The sequence below is a fragment of the Ahaetulla prasina genome, chromosome 2, assembly GCF_028640845.1.
Source record: "Ahaetulla prasina isolate Xishuangbanna chromosome 2, ASM2864084v1, whole genome shotgun sequence".
Classification (NCBI taxonomy): Eukaryota; Metazoa; Chordata; class Lepidosauria; order Squamata; family Colubridae; genus Ahaetulla; species Ahaetulla prasina.
In genome coordinates, this window is record NC_080540.1 from 225675772 (window position 1) to 225700787 (window position 25016).

At 34.6% G+C, this 25016-nt stretch overlaps 1 protein-coding gene across 3 annotated transcripts in view; it reads left to right on the forward strand.

The window, feature by feature from the left end:
- Positions 1-25016, forward strand: part of PTPRD (protein tyrosine phosphatase receptor type D) — a 1472813-nt gene that overhangs the window by 1271982 nt on the left and 175815 nt on the right. For 2 of the 3 annotated variants that reach the window (XM_058166456.1, XM_058166457.1), the window contains 2 exons: positions 19409-19597; positions 23521-23631. In XM_058166456.1, the coding sequence (XP_058022439.1) occupies positions 19409-19597; positions 23521-23631 (300 nt within the window). Of the gene's footprint in view, positions 1-19408; positions 19598-23520; positions 23632-23752; positions 24853-25016 lie in introns of those variants that run through there. The other variant, XM_058166458.1, reaches the window with a different exon arrangement.

The following is a 25016-nucleotide window of genomic DNA, read 5'->3' on the forward strand; positions in this document are numbered from 1 at the left end:
ATGATGAAGACTCTTGCCACAAGTACATTGCCTCACTGATGTTGATTAGAAGAGTATTATTTCATTAAACAAGTATTTGACAACGCACTAGTATCTGGTCCAAATATTTTAAAAGTATTGTGAAGATCTGCAGCTTGTAGATAACTGGACAAATTGAGAAACCGCTCACACTATTACCAGCTATTTCTTCTCAGTTTAATCATACTCTGCTTCTGGTTCCATAGTAACAACAGTTGTGTGATGGGAAATTCACCCCTTTGATGAGGAAATGATCTATCTGCACTGAGGGAGGTGTCAGTATATTGCATCCTCAAGAATTATAGCTGGGCCCAACAATGTTGGATAATTTCTGAGCAGCCTCCAAACTTTTCTCTATGTATAAAATAGTTGAGTGGAGATTCTCTGAGGAAGTAGATTATCTAATTATAAATTGAGTAAATGCATAATCCAACTCAATTTTATGAACATTTTTATGATGGTCATTAAGCAAATCACATGATTATTACGTGAATTATGTGTTCATAAATCTGAATCCATCTTATTCAATGGGTGTTTTTAGGCGTACAATGGTGAAATACATCGCAAAACATAATCATGCTGCAACTGGTTATAAATGTAAGCTGGTTGCCAAGTGCCTGAAATGCGATCATGTGATGGGGTGGTGCAGCAGTTGAGGATCAGTCATAAGTCACTTTTTTTGAGTCTGTTGTAACTTGAGGATTGATGAGGCAATTGGGATGGAAAGGTTCTCCTTTCTCCAGCCCTGGATCCAGTCGTTACTAACAAGATGGCAGACATCTAACCTAAAGCTCCTTAAATGGATTCTTCAGGACTCAGTGCTTTTTCCGCTTCTATTGAACTTCAACATAAGCTACTGGTGAGGTCATCCAATAATATGAGATCAACAATCACCAATATGCTAATGATGCCCTGTTGTATATCTTCACTGTTGACTAGCCATGTACTGTTGTCAAGTTTATGATGTAGTGCTTGGGAACTGTTGTGATCTGGAGAGGGAAGAGGAGGCAAAGGTTCAACCCTGGCAAGACAGAGTAGTTGTAAGTTCAAGGTCCAAATATTTCTGGGATTCCAGCTGTAGTTCTGGATCTGGTTCCACTTCGGCAGAGAGATCACAAGACACTTTTTAATACATGGTGATAAAGTCACCTTTTTCAGTGACACTGTAACTTCGAACAGTCAGTAAATGAACTGTTGTAAGTCAAGAACTATCTGTAGTTATTGATGTACCTCAGTAAACCCAAATGACATCTTTATTTCACAAAGAAATATTGATTGCCAGTTCAGTTCCAGGTTCAATTCAAGAAAACTGATGGTCATCTATGAAGAATTTCATGAAGACTTAGAATCTGAATATTTGCAGGATCACCTCTGTCCAATTTTTCCTGCTCATTTATAAAATCTATCATGTACAGCACACTCCTAATCTCACCAGTAAAATAATGTTATACTTTGGGACCCACAACTCGTCGAGTCATGCTTCTCTGTCACTAGAGCCGTATTTTCGAAAAAAAATGTTCCCAGTGTTCAAATGATCCTGAGCCTGCTAAAGTTCAAAGCCTTTATTGTCATTGTACATCATGTATAAAAAAAATTGGTTTAGCCTCTACTGGTGCAGTCCATACAAAAATACAAGACAACATGAATAATATAAAGAACAATCCTTATACAAGTAGTTGGTCGGGGGGAAATGCTACCCATTAGAATAGCCTTAAGGCCTGGCTCTTCCTTCAGTGTTGTGCTGTGTTGTGTTGTGTTGTGATGATGTGTAAGGTTGATGGAGTATTAGTGTTCTGATTGTTTATTTATTTGTTGAATTCCATGGCATGATTGCTTTTATTATCTTCATTTTTAGTTTATTATTGTTTGCTTAAGTCTCCTTGTCAGCTACTTTGAGTGGCTTGGTGATTGCTTGGCTTTAGAAAATTGAATCAGTAAATCAATGAATAATAAAACAAAGTTGCATGAATGCATAAAGTGGTCAAATGATAAAATGTGCATCAAGACATTGTGATGCAAATAATATGATTTAAGCAGACATTGGGAAGACAGTACATGAGGCCAAAATTTGCGTCATGCTGCATATCTAACTGGTTTGGAGTCATCTAAAGGCACCACAATAGGCTATTAGCTTCAACTTCCTTCATGATCTTCAGATAACACACTATGTTGTTTAGCTGTTAGGTGATCAATTGCAATGGCAAAACTAAACTGAGGTTTATATGATTACTTTATGTATGCCTTTTATGTACAGCTTTAATTACCAAGAAAATATATCTTTAACTTAACTAACTTCACACAAAAATTATTCAGGGCACTTATTGCATAAGCCTATTACGAGTATTTCTTTACAAAACTGTTAAAAACGGGCGGACCTTGGGTTGTGTAGATACACTTTTATTCAACTTCTAGAGTTCCCGAAATATTATAGAAACACAGCCTTTTTTCAAAAATTAGCAGGAAGGCAAATACATTAAGTTTTCAATACACCATTATCATTCTGTCTGAGCACCCTCCCCCAAGGTTTATAAAAGAAAGAAACATTTACATGTCCTTGCTTTTGAATGGTTTATCTAAAGCAGGGGTGTCCAAACCTGACCAGTTGAAGTCTACCACTCTTCAAGGGGCCAAGTTTGGACATCCCTGATCTAAAGGTAAGAACCATTCTGCATCACATTTTGATTTAGATGTACAGGTAACATAGGTGGGCTTCAGCAGGTTCTGACCAGTTCTGGAGAACTGGTAGCGGAAATTTTGAGTAATTCAGAGAACCAGTAGTAAAAATTCTGACTAGCCCCACCCCCATCTATTCTCTGCCTCCCGAGTCCCAGCTGATCGGGAGGAAATGGGGATTTTGCAGTAACCTTCCCCTGGATTGGGGAGGGAATGGAGATTTTACAGTATTCTTCCCCTGCCACAGCCACCAAGCCACTCTCACAGAACAGGTAGTAAAAAAATTTGAAAACCATCACTGACAGGTAATCCTCGACATATAACCATTCATTTAGTGACCATTAAAAGTTACAAAGGTACTGAAAAAAGTCAGTTATGACCATTTTTCACACTTACAATTGTTGCAGTTTACCTGTGGTCACGTGAACAAAATTCTGATGCTTGGCAACTGGCATGTATATATAACAGTTGCAGTGTCCCAGGGTCATGTGATATTTTTTGTGACATGATAAGCTAAGTCATTGGGGAAACCAGATTCACTTAATAACCATGTGGCTAAATTATCAACTGCAGTGATTCACTTAACAAATGTGAATCAAAAGGAAAATTTGTAAAATGAAGCAAAACTCACTTAACTTAGCAACAGAAATGTTGGGCTCAATTGTGGTTGTAAATCAACTACCTATATAACTACAGCACATTATCAGTATAACAATATATAATATCAAGTGGTAATTTCCAAACATTATTTATATTAGAATTTCGTAAAATGATGGTGATGTGAGCAGATAGATATTTCAGCTCCTATTTTCTTTTCGTTTTTAGATGTTGTGATTCTGGATTAAAAATATGTGTGTGTGTATTAATGTCTAGTTACTGTAAAATCCCTATACCAGCTATGCTCTGTCAGCTGCTCTCTGTTCATATTTTATCTGAACTTTTTTTGCCTTTTGGGGAGGAACCTGCTGCACTTAGTATAGCTAGGAGAAGATAAAAAATAAGCCGAAAGCAAAAAATGAACTCTCTGCCTGGAAAGGCAAATAAACAATGCAGAATCATATCTCTTCTATCAGCTAAAAAAATCTAGCATATCTTTGAACTAGCAAGTGAGAATTGATGTGCTTTGTTGAAAAGCAAGCAGATATCTTCAGATGAGGAGGAACACAGTCTAATATAGGGGTCTGCAACCCGCGGCTCTGGAGCTGCATGTGGCTCTTTCATCCCTCTGCTGCGGCTCCCTGACGCTCAAAATATGCTTCACAACCGCCAATGTGTGACACCTGTCGGCACATGATTTATTGAATTTTTCAACCCATTTTTTTTTATCGGAGTTCAAAATGTTTTTGTTGCATGCAGAAATAAAAATGTGTTTTCTCTGCAGTAGGTCATTGATTTCATAAATGCAACACACTAATTTTTTTTTTATAGGTAGCATAAAGGTAAAAAATGATATATCTGGTGTTATCTTCATTTTAGATGTCAAAAGAGTTTTGTGTTTTCTTTTCTGTGGGAAATGGGCCTAAATGGTTCTTTGAGTGTTTAAGGTTGCCGATCCCTGGTCTAATAGAACTATGTCTGCTTCTGTGGGAAGATGAGAGAATGGACATATCACCTCAGCTGTTCAGGGGAAAGAAGCATTTTTCTTTGCCCAAGCAAGATGTCATGGCTGATTACCTATTCTATAGAATAGAATAGGTAGAATAGAATTGGCCAAGTATGATTGGACACACAAGGAATTTGCATAAGCTCTCAGCGTACTTACAGTACATCACAACAGAGTGATAAGTCATAGGCCATAAATCTTGCAGTTCAACTGTTGTACCATCTCATTCTGTTTTTAGATGATAAAATCAGTTGTTCATCAATATTAATTTTATACAAGCCTTGTCTTTAAAGAATTACCTTTACAGATTTGCTTCCAGCTGAGAGTTTTAAACCTAAAATTTACCTAGAAACCAGGTAAAGTCTGATAAGCTTGAAGCTATCATTTTACCATGGAACACTCTTTGACTTTACCAAAAGTACTGCCACCTGTAAGAATCAAACTTCACCCCTGAAACAGGAATTAAGTCAAAACAAACCCAGAAAGTACAGAGAAAAGTTTACACATGAAGTAGACAGAGCAAACCAATAAAATCTAGGTTTCTCAAACCACCCGTATTTACTAAATCATACTAAACTAAATAACTTTATTGTGATCCTTAATCAGCACAAGGGAATTGGTGTTCAAAAATCCAAAATTAAATTAACAATATCAGGATAAGTAGGGAAGATGGATACAAACAAAGAATTTCGACTAAAGGACAGCATTAAATTTAAAAAATGCTAAGATGCTTGCTCAATCTAGGCATGTGCAACAAAAGAGATTAAAATTAGCAATCCAAATACTTTAAAATATCAAAATAAAATACAAAATAAATAGATAGATAAAACCTTCAATCCTCAAAGAAGATTTTAGGACTATAAACATCTCTTTACAGACCCGTGTCAAACCTGAGAAGAATATAGTACAATAGGTAACATGGCATGTACACAACAAAGCATAAGTAAAGTTGAAAAGTATTAATAGTAGTGAGCTTGAACCACTTCCGGCTATCCATTCTTTAAGAGGTTCAGGTGCTCTTAATTATTCTATGCCTGATTTGGATCAGGCCGCCACACAAAATCTGGCAATCCATGCTATTTCAGGCTTGATATTGGAAAGAGACTTTGTATATTTGCCGTAGGAAATCTGATTCAATAAGTGGATGCTATTTTGTCTTCTTTATGGAATTTTTAACACTGAATATTTTATGTATGAGCAGTAGAAATGGTTATTTTAAATTTTATATAATAGGTTCTTGATTAGGATCTTTTAAAGTTGCATAATACAGAAAAATGCTTGCAATATTGTCAGTTGAAGGAGCAGATTATTTTACTACAGTTGCTAAGATAGTACTTTCAAAGGTAGTACCTTAGTTCAAAATTTCTGTTGCTAAGCAAGAAAAATTAAGTTGTGCCCCATTTTATAGCATTTTTTGCTACAGTTATTAAGTGATTCACTGCAGTTGTTAAGTGAATCATGCCACTGTTAAGTGAACCTTTTTTCTCCCATTGACTTTACCTGTGAGGGTTACAAATGGTGATCACATGACAGAGTAACTGTCATAAATACATGCCAGTTGTCAAGTGCCTGTATTGAATCTTCTGTATTGAAGAGGATACCGCAATGGTCATACAGTACATGTGAAAACCCGTCATAAATCACTCTTTTCAATCCTGTTCCTACTGAATGTTACTGTTACTAAATGAATGTTACTAAGGAAATGTAAATCTGTGTACAATAAGAAAATTCAACCAGTATGAATTTGTTCTGTTTTGATCGATTGATTGATTAAATTTATTGACTGTCCATCTTAAAGGATAACTTAAGGATAACTTCTAGGATAACTCTAGACGTCTTACAATGTTTGAACAATAAAACTATACAAAACCTATACACAATACAAATAAAATGGCATAAATAGAAACACGGAGACTTATCTGTTAGATGCTTAAAAGTCAATGGACAGCTGCACCAGTTATTGGTAAGCTGTTAGTGTGGAAAAATAAAATTATGTGTTTAGACAAAAAGATGACACAAGAAGTCAAAACTGCTGGTTTCTAGATTTGAGGCTTCATGTAGACTGAAAAATATTTAGCTGTACCTTTCAAACACAAATGAAAAGCTGACATTATTTAAAAGGCTATTTCTCGACTGTCAGTCACTTGAAGTTCAGGGAGATGTGCATGTCAATTGTAGACACAGTAATTAGATTGTTATATTGCTATATGCAGTGCAGATTATCAAATTTCAGCAATAAATAAGAAAAATGACAAGAAAGATTTCATCATCGATCTGCATCAAGCCTATGCATTGTGGATATATCCTTTGTTTCTGTCTTTACTGTCTGATGTAATGCTGGAGAGATTACCATAGTTGAGGTCACATCCATATAGATGAAAACAGAAAGAGATTCAGGAAACACTAAAAAAATCTTATTTGTTTACGGTAGGCTCCATTAGATTGGTTATCAAAGAAACTAATGCATATGGTAAGGTGATAGCCACAGCAGCTAAAAAGGACCATAATTTTTGTTGTATCAGTGTGTAGTTTTTCTTGATTCTTGATTTGTTTGAATTCTGGAATATGAATTGGAAAAGACACTAATAATATACCGGCCTCAATAGAACTCAAAAGACTGACATATAGACACATAAAGAGATGCAATGGATTCCTTCATTATCCAAAAGCAAGAAAATACAGATCTGAAATTGCAGTGCTGAAATTCAAAAATTTTCCCTACTGGTTCTGTGGGTGTGGCTTGGTGGTCATGTGACTGGGTGGGTGTGGCTTGGTGGTCAGGTGACCGGGAAAACCAACTATCACACTTTACACAAAAATAACACAAAAATTACGCAAGTGACTCACACCCAATGCAAAAGCAGCTGGATTTCACACAAAATGGTCCCTGCAACAAGCAAGAACCTCACAGAGTCACAGAGAGCTCAAAAACAAACTATCACACTTTACACAAAAATAACTATTTGGGCAATAGGTAGTAAAAAAATACTTGAAAAAGTAAAAAAAAAAAGTTCGTGCAGCACAGCTGATTGTCACAACTGACTGTCGGAACCTTTTTAAAAAACTTTTTCTTAGCATTTTTTTTATTACCTATTGCCTGAACCGGTAGTTAAAAAATGCTTTAAAAAAATTAAAAACAAGTTCAGACAATCAGCTGGGCCATGCAATTGGGCAAACCAGTAGCATTTTCACTAGCAGTTCCGGTGAACTGCCCCAAACTGGTAGCATTTCACCCCTGTGAAATTGCCTATAGTACAGGGTTTTAAAAAATGCCAGAAGCCATGTTCTACATGCTTTCCCTGCCTTAGTGCTTTTATCATAAGGGGATATAGTTTTGAGAATATTTGTGCTTATATTGAGAAAGGATGGGGTGATGGGTAATAGACTTCTACCTAGGGGTCTATGTGTTCCTGGGATTTCATCTTATTACAAAGATCACTGCAATAGTTTAAACATAGTGTTCTCATTATGAAATACAATTCCATGTCATTACAGTCAGTTTGTGCCTAATCTTTGGGGGGAGGGTTATCGCCCCCTCCCTTTGAATAGGAAATTGATTGGAAAGAAAGGGATTGCAAGTAAATAAGTTGTTTGCTCTTGTACACACTGAAAGCAGTGTGATTGGACTGGCAACCCAGAGCTGGGAGCCATTGACATCCCTATACAAAAAGCTTATAGTACTTTCTCAAAATCTCTTTCTCACCAGTCTCTGCCCTACAGGGTAGGGGAAGCAAGCAGTTCTTTAGATAACCTCTCTTTTGCCGGGGCCTTATCCCCTGTGCACCCTGCCACCCGCCCAATGGAGCAGAGAAGCTAGATATGATAGTGGGAGCAGTGGTGGGTTGCTACCAGTTCGCTCTGCTTTGGGCGAACCGGTAGTGGCAGAGGCTCTGCCCACCCGCCTGGACATCATCACGAATGCTCTGCATGCGCATCAAATGAAGCAAGAGCGCACACGCTGCTCACAGTTCTGAACCAGTAGCGAACATAAGTGAAAACCACTACTGGTTGGAAACCAGGGTGCACTATGGAAAAAAATCTGAATAGTTTTCTCTTTTTCTGACTGAAAAGTGCAGCTTCAGTTACATGATTTGTCATTTAACAACTCCTTCACTTAGCTAGAGAATTGCCACTCCCAATTAGGGTTATTAAGTAAGGATTACCTATACTGCTTCAAGCATAGTGTCAGACAAACACCGCACTCATCTCTCTCTCTCTTTCTTTCTTTTTTCCCATCTGACCTGCTTAACAACCATGATAAGGTAACATTTATCCTTGGCCTTCTCCTCTTGTGAAGATATCCATGCTCCTTTTCCACATAGTAGGGAAAAAAAATTTTTTTTCATTTAAAAAAATCAATTAAAGGAAATGCTAATTCACATACATACATACACTACATATGTATCTGGTAAATTTAATTGTCTTTTAGATCATATGGAAGTTGTTTGCTTGGAGGCACTTATTCAATGTAATCATTGATATATGATCTGGTATTCATGCCCATCTCAAAGGACTTAATATGTGACATAGAATTTTGATAATTTTAACAAAATATCCAGTCACAATCCTGACAGTAGACATAAAGTCACCAGATTTTTAGAGGTGTTAAAAAAATCATTGACATTTTGGAAGATTTAGCTACACATCATATTAAGCTGGAATATCACAGTCAGATAATAGAATGTAAAAGTATATGAATGGTTCTGTTCTCACAAATATATTTCTCCTCATTTTCTCCTTCTGTAATCTTCCAAGTAATTTTGAGATATATTCTAGTATGTTGGTAGATTCTGCAAAGCATCTTTCAAATATTGGGAAAACAGATTGCAGAGAAAAAGAAAAACCATCACTTTTGCTCAATAAACAAATGTTGATTATACATATAGAAATTTACCACTGGATTCTATCAAGAGTTATGTCATTTTGGTATGCTTAAATATTTGGGGACGAAAAGGTGCTAATGCTAATTGGTTGTAAAAGGTACATGTTGACATTAATTTTAATTCAATCATTGGCGGGACATCAAGTTTGTGAATATGTTTCATCTTTTATTATTGTCTCTATTCTTCATAGATGGGCAGCATATAAATTTAATAAATAAACACACAGAAACAGGAATATACATAAAGCATCAAGACAGGCAGCCTTTTAGAACTCTCTATTTATATTACTGTTCTGTATAATTAGAGATACGGTTGAGTTTATTTCAAGTTCGTATGAAAATTGTAATTATCCTTTCCTCTTTACAAGTTACCTAAGCAATAATTTTACTTTAGCAGACATGTATATTAATAATTTTATTTTTTGCTAATCACTTCAGTGGTAGGAAAATAAAACTCTATGCTGTGAAAATGGTTATGTAAAAGGACTTATTAAATTTGAAACCCTATTATTTTGGATTTTAAAAGATCATTTTCACTGGATTAAGAAAACAGCGTCTAACTACTGAATGTTAACTATTTTATTAACTGCATTGTCTATACACTTAAAAAAACGGTTTTGTGATATGAAACTCCTAAAATTACACTTTAAAATCTTAAAGGATTAAATCTGGATCATAAAATCAACATGTTGAAGTCTCTTCAAATAACTGAAAGGAGAATAAATTCTGAGAATAAATGTTAGCTTTAGGGCATTAATATTGTAGGAAGGTATTCCATTAAAATGTGATTTTCTAGAATAAAGAATAAAATATTCATGGATTTATTATATCTTGTTTTACTTTTGATGCAGTTTTGTAGGTCCACTAGTGTATACTTTTAAAACAGATAGTATAAATATTGTGTTCTACTATAATTAAACTATGTATCTCATTTGGCAAAGAAATATATATTTGCTCCTATGGTACACCAAGTTGCATTCATGTTGTAGGTTATTGTAAGATAATTAAAGAAATACAAAAATACTTTTTCAGATGGCCTTTTCTTCTGAATCTATATTTTGCCTTTGCACATTATTTTATTTCTCAAATTGTCCTGCTATAATGGTTGCATTAGAAAAATATAAACCCATTCTCTTCTGGCATTTTAAATAATTAACCAGTAGTGTCACCTAATCAGGATATGCATTAATATCTAAATTCCATCACCTTGATTGTGAATGCATATTTTCTAATCAGTTGTAAAACTGAAGTGGTTCATTGCATATCTCTTCCCTGATATTTCTCCATATTAAAAAAATCAACATTTGCAAAAATAATTACCATGGAGTAACATAGTTAGCATATTATAGACAAACAGATTCACAAAGAAACTAACATATTCCGAGCAGTAAAATAATAATAATAAAAATGTAAAAAGCTAAACTTTTGAAAATTGCAGTCCATTCCATGCCAGCAATTTAATATTAAGATATTGATCTGAATATATGTCTCCTCAATTTTCCAGTTTTTCATTTCACCATTTCCCCTCCTCTCCCCAAAAAAGCTGGTCATCTGGATATTTTTTTAAAAATTCCATGTATCAAGTAACAGATTTCTTGCTGCTGTATATAGTCCTAAAGTTTATTGAAACGAAGAGCTATTATTTTGTAGGTCAATCAGAAATAAATATAATAATTTTACTCATGCTGTCAGAGGTTAACTAGCTGTTGAGTTTCTCAGGGGCAAAGTAATGGAAATCTGACAAAGTGGTAGGATGAAACAGAAGCTAATAACAATGTTTATGGTCTTGTACCTGCAGTGATCTTGAGCTAATACCAAGTGTTTGCTGTGAGAAGTCAAAAGGTGTGAAGTATTTCCTTTCCTTTCTCTTAATTCAGTGATCCAGAACAGTATATAAACTGCTTTCAGAATGGTGTATAAAGCAAAAATAGCAACACATATTTTTTCCACACCTAAATAGTAAATTTGTAGCAAATAAAGAGAGTCAGAAAACAGTTTGGATACGAAATAGTTGTCTTAAGTTTCATATTGTATTGGTTTTGGACTTAGGTGTGATAGAGGACAAAACTCTTTTCTTTGGAGGAGATTTTTATGATCAAAGAGCAATGTAAAAAGCTAAAAGTGAAAATAATAAATAATAAAACAAATAATAAAACTAAATATACTATTATGTATATTATGAAGCACAGGAATGTCATTGGAAACTGCTCTAGAGGATATAAAATGCAGATCATGATCCATATACATAGATGTCCACAAGAAAGCACAAATGACAGAACGTGCAACAATACAAATCACATGACTAATATACATTTGTCTGATATTAGGAGGCAAAAAGAGACTGGGATTTGTGTTGAGACATTATGTTGCATATATTATTTTCACATTGGCATCAGGTGTGGCATTCACTTACTTTCCCTACGAGTTCACAAATGCGAGCGCGCTCACGCTTGCTTTGCTTATGTGCACAGCCAATTATGCATGCGCGTAGCTCGCTTGCGCACCTTCCACACATTTGTCTGGCCTCAAAAACATGCCTAAATAGGACGGCGTAGAGCCAGGATGGGTGGGCGGACCCACAATTTCCTCTACCAGTTCAGGCAAACCAGTCTGAACCAGCTGAATACCACTGTGATTGGCACGGATCCTATATTATATATACTACCCTGTTTCCCCAAAATAAGACATCTTCTGATAATAAGCCCAATCGGGCTTTTGAGCGCATCGCAATAAGGCCAAGGGCTTACTTCAGAATTCAAAAAAATATAAGACAGGGTCTTATTTTCGGGGAAACACGGTAGCCAATATTCCCCCATTAACTATCCGAACTGTTTCATTTGATACAGTTATACCACAGACATACAGTAATTTGGGAATAAATATGCTTTATACACTTTAAACAATTTTACCACTCACAGATGTTGCTATTTATAATGACAGATTTGTATCCATCTATTTCATTGCATAGAAATTGTCTATTTGTCCAGAGCTTGATGACAGAATATACCAAAGATTACATTGAAAAATGAATCAGCTGACATTATAAGTCCTATACTAAAATTATCTGAATAGCTGTATATGTGATGCATTTTTAATGAAAAATATATTAAAATATGGTTAGGATTTTTTTTGTGTGTGTATCTATCTGAAGCACTTGAGAAGCAGTTGCTACATTAAAGGGAGAATGTTTTTACTGCTTTGAGTGAGTGACATCATTTAAAAAGAGGTGATTTTTATTGTTTCAGTACTGATGTAGCTTCTCCAATGTCCCACTATTCCCCAATAAAATATCCATGTAACCTTATGTAGTTGATTTATAAATTAAACTTTAATAAACTGACATTACCAATTTGATTGTGAAATTTGCCTTGAATAATTATTTAAATTCTATATAAGCAAGGCTAGTATTAATGACTAATTTTAAATAATGAAGTTTGGAGAACAGAATACTGAACCCTAAAGTTACGCAGAGCATGTTATTTTACCATATCTAGCTATAAAAAAAAATTGTAGACAGAATTAGGAATTTTAATTCATTGAAATGTAGCTGCCAAGAGGTAAAGTTAAATTGTCAGCTGAGCTATAACATATAAGCTTTTCAAATGGTTACACCCCTAGTCAATTATTCTTGAAGTGAAGATTCTATTAATAGATAAATAAGATAATTGTGTCAAGATATTTATTATTTATTTATTTATTTATTTGCATTTATATCCCGCCCTTCTCCGAAGACTCAGGGCGGCTTACACTATGTCAAGCAATAGTCTTCATCCATTTGTATATTATATACAAAGTCAACTTATTGCCCCCAACAATCTGGGTCCTCATTTTACCTACCTTATAAAGGATGGAAGGCTGAGTCAACCTTGGGCCTGGTGGGACTTGAACCTGCAATAATTGCAAGCAGCTGCTGTTAATAACAGACTGCATTAGCCTGTTGAGCCACCAGAGGCCCATATTGCTTTGAGGAACAAGCTTACTTGTAAAATATTAAAAATTGAAGATTTGGTCAAGTGAAAATATATTTCTAACTAGTTTATTTACTTAATACTTTCCTGTTGTTGATGTAGATTTGTACATTATTAGCCAAATAAACATCTATACGTTGAAGTTCTTGTATATTGCAGGAATGTATTAATTGTATTCCACTGAATGTGCTACATTGCAGAATTTTGACAGCCATTGTATAAATTAATCAAAATACTAACTCTATTAAGCTGGAAATTCTTGTATGATTTGGCATTATAGGTCTGCATTAAAGTTTCAGCCCATGGAGGTTTTTTATTAACATATAGGTTATTGCTTTTTAATGGCCTCATGTTACTGGATTTTAGAGAATACAATCCAATCTTATCTTAGAGTGCTTTACCTGCCTACAAGAATGAGGCTATCACAGTCCAGGTTTGATAGCAGATTCCTGCCAAGAAAGAGACTGTCAAAGACTTAGATGGTCTCTCTTTATACCAGTTGTCACAGATACTATTTCAGAGTTAAGGAGTGTCTGTTTCACAAAGTGAATTGGGTTGAATATCAGAAAAGATCATTCTAGTCTACACAGATTTCTCATCAAGGACAATGCAGAACAAAGTATATCTCAAGTGCATTACTATAGTGTTAAAATAAATGCTTGTTTAATAATGCACTGCATACTCAGTCATGCCATGGGAATATGAGGTTATGTTTAGCATACAGCTAAGTGAAAACAGTACATATTACTCTCCAAAACTTTTTTGCTAATCTGGTAAAACCACCAAAACTATTAGCATGCCTGCATGCTATTCAGTCTCCAACCTCCTGAGCCTCATCTTGCTTATTTCCTAACAAGCCAGATCTGGAGTATTTACAGCACCAGCTAGCAAAATGCACTTTACTTTTTTGTAAGTACAACACTATCTATATCCATGCTTTAGTGCCCATTTGCAAAGTGTCTCCAATATTTACATTTACAGTGTGGCAATGTACATTTAGTGTAGTGTACATTGCCACATCTTTTCTTGGACAGACTGGAATTGTACTAGCTCCCATCTGCATGGCTTCAGCTTCTCAAGCAACCTTCAAGCAACCTTCTTCCTTCTACTCTTCTGTTTCATCAATACCCCAAAAGACCTAGATTTAGCTGATAGAATATCTGGGTATTTTGATAAACATGTATTTCAGCTAATAGCACATTTTTAAATTAGTCAAATTACCTCTCTTATTTCAACCAACATCTATGTTGATCTCTAAAATTCAGTAACACACTCCCACATCAAACATATTCCCACATCTTACTCTGTCAGATGCAGCAAATTTCATAGGTAGAACTTGATTGCTTCACTTGAAGTTTTCTGTGGTCAGAAAGTACAGTTAATAGAAAAATAATTGATTTCTTGCTGGGTGTGTTTTCCTTGTTATTTGAATTATAAGTCATATTTTTAATAGTATTTTACATATTAGGTTGTAAAATTACTAGTGATACTTTACAATTGGGTTGTAAAATTATTATTGTGTTGTATTTGTACACACAGCATACACATGTACACCTCTACATATACATATACCGTGACAATGTAAGAAACGCTAGTTGGATTAATTTGTAAAAATATAAAACATGCTTTATATCAGGGGTCTCCAACCTTGGTCGCTTTAAGACTCGTGGACTTCAACTCCCAGAGTTCCTCAGCCAGCAAAGCTCAAAGCAAAGCTGGCTGAGGAACTCTGGGACTTGAAGTCCATGAGTCTTAAAGGGACCAAGGTTGGAGACCCCTGCTTTATATCACATATTTTTCAGTGGTCTTTTGATAATGAAGAGAATAATTCTGTCTGAAATTAGGCAACGTGCTGTTACAGGGATTTTTCAGGTAAAAATATAGCAAAGCTACCTTGCTATTTTCCAATATAATTGCCTGGTGTAAAAATCACCCTAAAAACTCTTTGACAATAATAAAATCATGTGGAATAAGTGCCAGAACAGAATAAAAAATTTTTAGCAACAAAACATAATGGATACTATAATTCTTTTTTTAAATGATTTTTATTAAACTATTTTCTTCATTTTATATCACAATTTTCATCTTTATAGCACTTCGGTTTCAGAATCCCTCATATGTACAAAGAGGTTATTTCCCTTTTCCTTATGTACATATCTATTCCTTTATAACTATTGACTAAAGATTAGCAACATATGTTACTCTATACACTGTGTGCTTGTTATAGTTACATAAATATATATATTACATTTTTATCACATCTTATCTTACTTTAACATCCTTAAACTTTGCTTATATTCTTTAACCAGTTGTACCATATATTCCAAATCAGATATTATTCAGTTTCTCCTCTTTTTTTATTTCCATTGTCAGCCTATCCATCTTAGCACATTCTAGCATTTTTCTTATCACCATTCCATCAGAAGGTATACTTTCATTTTTCCAATTTTGCACGTAAACAATTCTGGCCGCTGTTATTATATGTAACATTATATATTGGGTTTTTTTATTATAGTTTCCTATTAATATACCTAATAAAATAACTCCGGTTTTACATCTATTAGTTGTTTGGTAATTTCCTTAGGCACTTTCTTATCCTTATCCAATCAATATTTCTTTGCTTCTGGGCATGTTCACCACATGTGGTAGCATGTTCCTTGTTTCTGGTTACATTTCCAACATTGCACTGGTCTGTTTGGGAACATTTTTGCTAATCTCGCTGGGGGCAAATGCCAGCGGTAAAGCATTTTATATAAATTTTCTTTGTATGCCGCTGACATTGTCAATTTATAATTTTTTCCCCACAGTTTTTCCAAGTTCTCTAATTCTATGGTGTAGCCGAAATTTTTTGCCCAGGTTATCGTAATTTCTTAACCGTTTCTTCTTCCATTTTGAATCTCAGTAAATAATTATATGTTTTTTTATTATTATTTTATCTTCTGTCTCCTGTAGTATTATATCCAGTTCTTGTTGTTCCCTATATAAATCATATTTTTCTACGTCTTTTTTGTATCTTGACTGGATTTGCAACTAAGGCCACCAATCTATGTCAATTCCCTGTTTTTTTAATTCTTGATTCGTTTTTAATTTTCCTTGGTCATCTAATATGTCTTTGTATCTTCCTATTTTGTCTTAAGTCCAACACATTTATATTAGCACTTCCATAGTTGATAGCCAGTCCGGTATTTTATTGTAGTGGTTCTTATTTATTTCCCCCCATACTATGCTATAATTCTTTATGAATGCTGAGAAACGATGATGTGGCCAGGCCTCCTGTAATTACCATCATAAACATATTTTAAAGTGTACAGTTTTTGTAAATCTTTCTCAGCACAAGGACATAATCTGTCTGTTTGCCTGACAATGTGTGATAAAGGTATGAAAGTCATGCCTGATTTAAAATATTGATGAAGGACTAGCTAATTGAGTACAAGTGAATATTAAAATGAAAACTGGAGAACACTGTACTTAAAATCCTGCTGATTATATTAATGTACATGCTAATGAAGAAGGAAAAATGTTTGTCATTTGGTGTTGAAATTTAAAGCTGTTACTGTATCGATTAATAATACTTTTTATCTTTTTAAAAGAAGTTGCTGCTGTACAATAATTGCTGGTTGATGTGATTGTTCATGTTGTCTGATATGCTGTTAAACATTGTGCCATCAAATTGGAAAAGTTTTATAGAAATAATTAATACATTTAAAGTAGAACAAAAAGCAATTAATGTCATATAAACTTATACCCACTGAGATAAGCGGTGCTTTTACAAATTTCATTATTTCTTCCCATCTTATTTTATGCTGAATTCTAGGTTTTATTGCCAAATACCTGACAGCCAGATTGGAAACAAGCCACAACTGTCAAAGTATAACAACTCTTGACTATTTCAATCTGCTACATTATAATGTTCCTCTTGGAAATTTAATGAGGAATGTGTACTCAGACAGAATCTTTGCATGAGCGATGGATTGAATTTAATTGTCCTTATTAAAAATAAGAAAGGGAATTTCTTTTTCATTCTTTACCCTAGTTGTATGCAAGACATATTATCTTGGTTGTGTGAATGTTTATAAGAAAATGGGAGCACAAGTGTATTCTTTGTAAATGAAATAGGAAAAGGAAAGGTCATGCAAATACCTTAGAGTGCTACTTCAGCATGGCATAAGTTATATCTTATCAGTAATTCCCAAGGTGAAAACTTCACATCTTATAAATTGTTATAAAATGTAGGATTCTTTGGCAAGAGCCAATACAAAATGGCATAAGAATGTCAGCTTGCGTATTGGTAAAGATAAGTAAACTCACACTTGTAAAAGATGGAAATACCATTCTGCTATAGCAATATACATAAGTCATGTTTTCAGTGGTTCCATAGCCCTAAGTAGGAAGGAAGTTATCAAGAAATGCAAACATTGGCCAAATCTCCCAGGGTATCACTTTAACTTTTTCAAATGCCTGTGAAAGCTTTTCTAGAAATATGTGGACTGCTCATTACATTTTCTAGTAAAAGAAATTATGTGTTGATGCTGGAAAAATTGTAACAAATTATCTTCATTCCTTAAAAGGGGCATGTCAATACTAGTCATATTTAATAAAATAAGTCCACGGTAGTTATTGATCTCTTCTCCTCTTTTTCTTTTGGTTTTGAAGAAAAATCAGTGTGTTTGAAAGAAAAATAAATAAGGCCTTTATAATCAATGAGAAATTACTGAATGTAATTTCTAGATTATAATAGCAATATTTATGCACATCTGAATACTATTTTTGATTTTTTTTCTTATTCTGGTCACACTTGATTATTTATTATTAATGTTATACTCTTGGAAGAGCTCTGGCTTTATGTACATAAGTCAGCAGCCCTACATATGATCTTCAGATTACATATGCTTTTGAAAGTAGAAATAATTTGAAAAACATCTCATGAGATACAATTGATATTTGCTATAGTTTGCTATGGAATTTAAATGGTAAAAACAGATTTTCTGATAAACTCATAAGGTTATAGTTTATGCTAAAGTTTCCTAAAATTCATTTGGGGAAAGCAATAGGGAAGGTTGCAAGCTGCTGCTGCCTGCTGAGAGGACTTCCTCTTGTGCCTGGGGGCTGCCTGCCAAGGAGAGCTCAATCTCTTTGATGGGATAGAAATGGAGCTTTCATCCAAAAGAGCTGAATTCAGAGGGGTGCAAAAGTAGAGGTCAGAGCCCAAACAACTGTGTTCTGTTCCCATTGTCTGCCTGAACAGTTCCCTTCCACACAGAAAGGGGAGCTGTATTCTGCAGGCAGATCTTTCAGTCTGGTCCCTTTCACAACCCAGTAGATCATTTAATGACCACAACCAGAAGTGCCAGGATTGTATTCCTTGAACAAAGTTGACATGTGAATGTCTTGCTTAATGATTACCTCACTCAATGACTGAGATTCCAGTACCGGTTGTAGGTATAATTACAGAGAATTACCTATACAGATTTTATTACAAATAAGTTTCACTAAATTTAGGAAAGTTGTCTTCCTCAAAAGGTCACATAGCTTTGTATCTTTAACTGCTTATGAAAAACCAAATTATTTTGACCATGCAGCAAAAATCTGCATAGGTTTTTGAGTTGGCTGCAGAGCTTCCATTTCCCCACTGTTTTCACCTGTCAGTGGAAGTTATAATTTATAACTTTAAATCAGCAATGTATCCTTGTAGGATACAAAATCTGAAAACTTTTAACTGCCTTCCCTTGGAAATTCTGCAAATAAATCAGGATCCTATCAGATTAAGAAGAATAGAATTAGAGCTGAAATTATTTTGATTCATGGTTTAGTGTACCCCTACCACCCTAAAAGGGATGCGGTGGCTAAGAGGCTGAACTTGTTGATCAGAAGGTTGGCAGTTCAGTGGTTTGAACCCCTAGTGCCACGTAACAGGGGAGATTCCATTACTTGTCCCAGTTTCTGCCAACGTAGCAATTCGAAAGCACATAAAAAATGCAAGTAAAAAAATAGGAACCACTTTGGGAAGGTAACAGCTCCATGTGCCTTCAGCGTTGAATCATGCCGGCCACATGACCACAGAGACGTCTTCGGACAGCGCTGCCTCTTCCGCTTAGAAATGGAGATGAGCACCACCCCTAGAGCCAGAAATGACTAGCATGCATGTGCGGGGGAACCTTTACATTACCACCTATAAAGAAAAAACAGAGAGATCTGAAAGGCATCTATAAAAGAGATGAGATTCATAATAAAAATTATATAAACCATATTCTATTTTCTTTCCAGAGGATCAAATTCCACGTGGTTTTCCCACCATTGATATGGGACCACAGTTAAAGGTGGTTGAACGCACTCGAACAGCCACTATGTTATGTGCAGCCAGCGGCAATCCTGATCCAGAAATAACATGGTTCAAAGATTTTTTACCTGTAGATACAAGCAACAACAATGGGCGCATTAAGCAATTACGATCAGGTAAGGTATTGTTACTGTTTTCAGTAATGCCTTAAATAATTATTTCCTGGATTTTATTTATTTATTATTATTATTTTTATTTGCATCTATATCCCGCCCTTCTCCGAAGACTCAGGGCGGCTTACACTATGTCAAGCAATAGTCTTCATCCATTTGTATATTATATACAAAGTCAACTTATTGCCCCCAATAATCTGGGTCCTCATTTTACCTACCTTATAAAGGATGGAAGGCTGAATCAACCTTGGGCCTGGTGGGGTTTGAACCTGCAGTAACTGCAAGCAGCTGCTGTTAATAACAGACTGTCTTAGCAGTCTGAGCCATCAGAGGCCCAGATATTTTTGTTGTTTCTGTTCTTTTTCCTTATTTGTGTGTTTGTTTTATATTTTGGGTTGTGATTTATTCCCTTCTCTTTTTTATGTTCTTGAGTGTGTTGTCCATGTCTGTGTTGTAGCCATAGTCTGTTCCCAGAATTTCCATAGTCTGTCTCCAGAATGTTTTGCAGCTTCTGTTTATTCCACATTGCTCACTGCTGTGACTGTAGTTTCAATTTTTTGTTGTTTTCTTTACTGCTTTTCATCAGTATTTGACAGATCCATTTTCTCTTCTACCTTTATCTCTCATTATTATTATTATTATCATCAGCATTGGACTTCAGGTTATGCAAAGAGTACCAATGATTATCCTCATCCAACCCAAATTTGTCATTTTTGATGTTTAAAATACTATATAACAATTGTGTTTTGTGAATTGTTTTCAACATTTGAAATTCACCAAAGATTAGCCAGTTGGGACATATCTTCCTGCCATTCACTGATACATGAAACACATTACTTTTTTCTTGTATACTATTTTTAACCAACATTTTTTTAAAAACCAAACAAAGTGCTGCTACAATGATAATAACTATCCTTGGGATATCCTTTGAAAGGAGAGATTATTATTGTTATGATGATGATGATGATTACTATGAATTGGCTAAAAGTTTTCTAATGTATCTAGCCACAGTAGTGATTCTGGAACCTCCTTAGTATTTCAGTATCTGGATCTACAGAAGCCTGCTTTTCATGTAGAATCCAGCTTTAGCAGCTCTTTTTCTTTCCCTGTTTCCCTACCAGATGGAATCCCTCATCATACTCATGCAGCTTCATAATAATATAACTAATGTTTATAAGTCTTATGCTTTTCCCCATATAAAATATCATATAAGGGATGAAAGATGTAACAAGCTGCTTACTTCAGAAATAATAATGGTATAAAATCAGGTGATTCCCAGAACGTTTACTTTTCTGATCTGTCCTATGATGATGTTAAGCCGTCTTGTTACCAACTTCTATGCTTGTTATCAGCAGAATTGTGTAGAGTAAACCTCTTTTAATGTAAAACTAGAAGTGATTTTCACCTGTGACATAGATTCTTTAATATATAAAGCGTTAACTTGAAAGATTTTGTACCAAATTATAAGGAATATAATAATATTTTTATGCTGTCTCTCTTCTCTCCGTATTTAAATCTCCAGAATCTATTGGTAAGTGCTTAGTTCTGAAGCGCACTTCACCCCCCACTAATTTTCATATGCAGAATACTATGATTATGGTATTATAATGCTTATTATTACTCTTAAAATGCATGGCATGCATTTTACTAACAGGGTAGTCACCAGACATGTGATAGTGCACACACAATCCTTCACAGAACTGTTGTTGTATAGAAACTCACAGTGAGAAAGAACAAAACACAAATGTCACGTAGATATAGCAGAGTAAGTGAAAAAAAGAGTCCAAAATAAACTCAGTGTTTATTTTTATATAGTCTTTAGTATAAACTCTTCCCCCATTTTTCTGTTTCTGTTTTTCTCTCTCTTTCTCCAGTATCTCTCCCTCTTTTTCTTCCCGGTTTCACTTCCTAAACTGTTATGATTAATTGTAGAGTTATAAAGATTTTTTAAGGCTTTCAGACATATATAAGATATTTTATTCCTCAATAATCCCAAGTGTAAGTTTTGTATGAATGAAGGAACTCCCCTGCCCCGTCACCTCACCCCACTTCCAAAGATGATGGCTTCCCATTTTGGTATACTATTTCTTATAATCTAATTATTATGCCTAAATATATTCCTGTTTTGACAGTATAAAACAAGATTCCTTTAAGTCCTTATTTAATTCTGTAACTCTAATTTGATTCTTCTTCCAAAGCCCTAGCCTCCTTCTTCTCGTACTAATGCTTCTTCTTTCTAATCTTATTTGCATTCATATTATCTACCCAGGTGGTACACCAATAAGAGGTAAGATTGCTGAACTAACGTTCACAGAATGATCTTATTCTTTCTGTCCTCCCATCCCTTTCATTATTGTCATTTTTTAAAAAATAAATGCATCATCTAAATCAGTCATTATCTTTATTTATTTCTTTTGTCCTATTTAGTTATGGTCAGTGACTTTCATCTTGTGATTTTTTTTCCCCCGCCCGACATATTTTTCACCTTCCATTTAAAAATGTGTTTTTTTTCTGTTCATTCTTTCTTTTTGAAAAAAAGGTTTGTTATTTTGTGATATGCTTCAAAGAAAGCATATCCAGGTCTTAAGGCCACAACCCAGTCACAGCGTATCATTTGTCCCTCTTTTTCTTTTTTCTTCTTTTTCTACCTTTTTTTTCTTTCCTTCTTCTTTTTTTTTGGTCCAACTGGAGCAAAAAAAAAAGATCATTTTTTTTCTTCCTTAGCTGTTCTTTTTTTTTTTTTTGGACCAAGCCAAGATGGTCTGGAGAACAGTTGCAGACATGCAGAAGACAACAAGGAATATCTTCTTTTTAACTTTGTCTTTAAAAAGGGTTTCTTTTTTCTTTTTGTTCAAGTAGACTTTTTTCTTTTAAATTCAATTATATATTTATATATAAACACATTCTTCTTCCTAATACAATATGTATTTTTTTTCTTGGATTGACTCTTCAATGGATTTTTCGATCCTTCTGATCTTCAGGCTTTGAAAATTGAAATGTTGATAATTGAATATTCTTAATGGTATGTGGTATTGCTGGGTTTTAATCATTTTATAAACATTGTCCATGTCTTTTGTAATTCTTGTTTTGTATTTTTCTTGGGTTTTCTGACACCACACTGCTAATCCCAGTCGTGGATTTTGATGGGTGTCTTGGGGGGCCACTCCGAGGTCCTCAGCAGTGGTTGGTTGCTTCTTCTTTGTTTATTTTTTAAACTTTTTTTCTTTTTTTCTTTTTTCTTTTTCTTTTTTTTTTTTTTTTGGTGCCTTCTAATTCAATCCTCTTGTTTTTCAGCAAATGCACTAAAAGATTGTAAATTGTAGCTGAATGTGTTTCTTTTTCTTACAAATCTGCATGTCTTTAAGGGAGTTTTGTTTCTTTTGATTACTATAAATAACTAATTTGTTTCCTTTTTCACTTCAAGCAGCCTTTTTTGTACTTGCTGCACATTTTTGGGCTTCTTCAGAAGAAGATTTTCTTGAAATCCATCTTGCCCTTTTTTGCCAAGTTCCACACTTTTGTATTACTTTTACCGCACACACATGAAAAGTAAAATTTAGTAAAACCAAACGTGATGACCCGATAATCTAATCTCCTTTGTTTTATTTTAAAGCCATACTTCCTTGAAGCAGTCTCACCCATCTTCATTTTAATAGTCTAGGAGAAAAAGTATTATGCTAGACAATTGTTTGACAAATGCAGATTGTTTTCCTGTTTTAGTATTGATGGTGTGAAAAAAATAATCTCCTTGTTTTTTTCATCACATCATTTTTTTTTGTCTGTGTTACCTTAGCGAGAAAATGAACCGACGTTGAGTGGACCTTCGCTTACAGGGCTTTTCATTATTGTTAAGCGGTGTATTGTTAGGAGTTTGAAAAACTTATCTTTTGACAATTTCTTTGGGAATATATTTTATATCCATACAGGTGCCCTCCAAATCGAATTGAGTGAAGAATCTGACCAAGGCAAATATGAGTGTGTTGCAACCAACAGTGCGGGTACTCGCTATTCTGCCCCTGCCAATCTTTATGTCAGAGGTAGGAATGACATAACCCTGGCATCAACTCTTCATTCAGGCTCAAGGGTGTTAAGATTCTCTTGAGGTTTATCTTTTAGCAACTTGTAGTATTGAAGGCATTATGGGAAAACTTAGCCATAAGAGAAATGGTCTAAAGGCTTAGTGGAAAACTTTGGGGAAGAAGAAAGGCACTATTGACTCTAATATGTCCCTGTGATTTAAAGTTTGTAAGTATATTTGTATTTTTTTACAGTTTGACTTCTACCTTTCCTGCATTGGCTAGTTATCTGAACGTTGTATTAATTTGGGGGGGGGGGGTTTCCTATTGTTTTTCCTTCTTTTGTTTATTTTGGTGTATTTAAATTCCCAGTATTGCTTGCTGTGAAACTAATTTAACTTTAGTTGAAACACAGAGTATTGAGGTATGTTTCCATGTGACCTCTGTTAAAAGGAAAAGTTTTTAGTTTGAAAATTATTAGGGAAAAAGACTTTGGTGATTTCCTTCTCTGTCAACCCTTCCCCTGTAGAGTCACTATTTAATTTGAAATATTAGCTGAAATATGTAATCCATATGTATTAATGAACTAGCTGTTTTTTGAGGAAAAGAGGAAGAAATGGGAGGAAACTGACCTAATTTTAGTAGATATCAAATGGTGATCCATGTAACGGTTATATTCTTTTAAAAAATAAATCCATGGAAGCATTCCCTTTTGTAACTTCTTGGCGTAATTTACATTATCTGAGTCTTTAATATCTTCCTGCAAAGTGAGAGTGCTAAATGAAAGGGTGGGTTAGAAAGGTAAAGGGATATTTTTGTTTTTAAAACACAGTTTTTAGCTCATGACATTGTCACGGCATTATAATATACAACTTCCTCAAAAGTATTTACAGTTTAATTTGGGGGGAAGAAAAGGTTCAGAAATGATTATGGCCTTCTTAGAAAGCTATCTAATCCTTTTCCTTTTGAAAATATTAAACTGCATGAGGCATGTGTGCCATTGTTATTTGAAGGATTTTTTTTTCCAAATAATGCTAATTTCTAACACCGTAATAGCTGTGAAAAATTGCTAGCAGAACTGAGGTAGGAAGGTTTGACTAGAGCAAGTAAAAGATGTTCAAGTAGCCATTGAAAGCCTTGATATGGCCTTTTTACTCTCTCTGTGTTTCCCTTGTTTTTCTCCTTTCCTCATTTCATTGTGTTCTGCATCAAACCCCCTACATCCCTCAGAGCTGCGAGAAGGTTGGTGTGTTTTTTACTTTTTTACCCACCTTACAAAACTATTAATTAAACCAATAACAAAGAATACAAATGAAATGAATGTAGTTGCATTGTGGCCTTTTTTATTTCTTTATTTATTTTAAAGTTAGTGTTATGTTAAAGCAGAGAATGCCCTGGTCATGGCT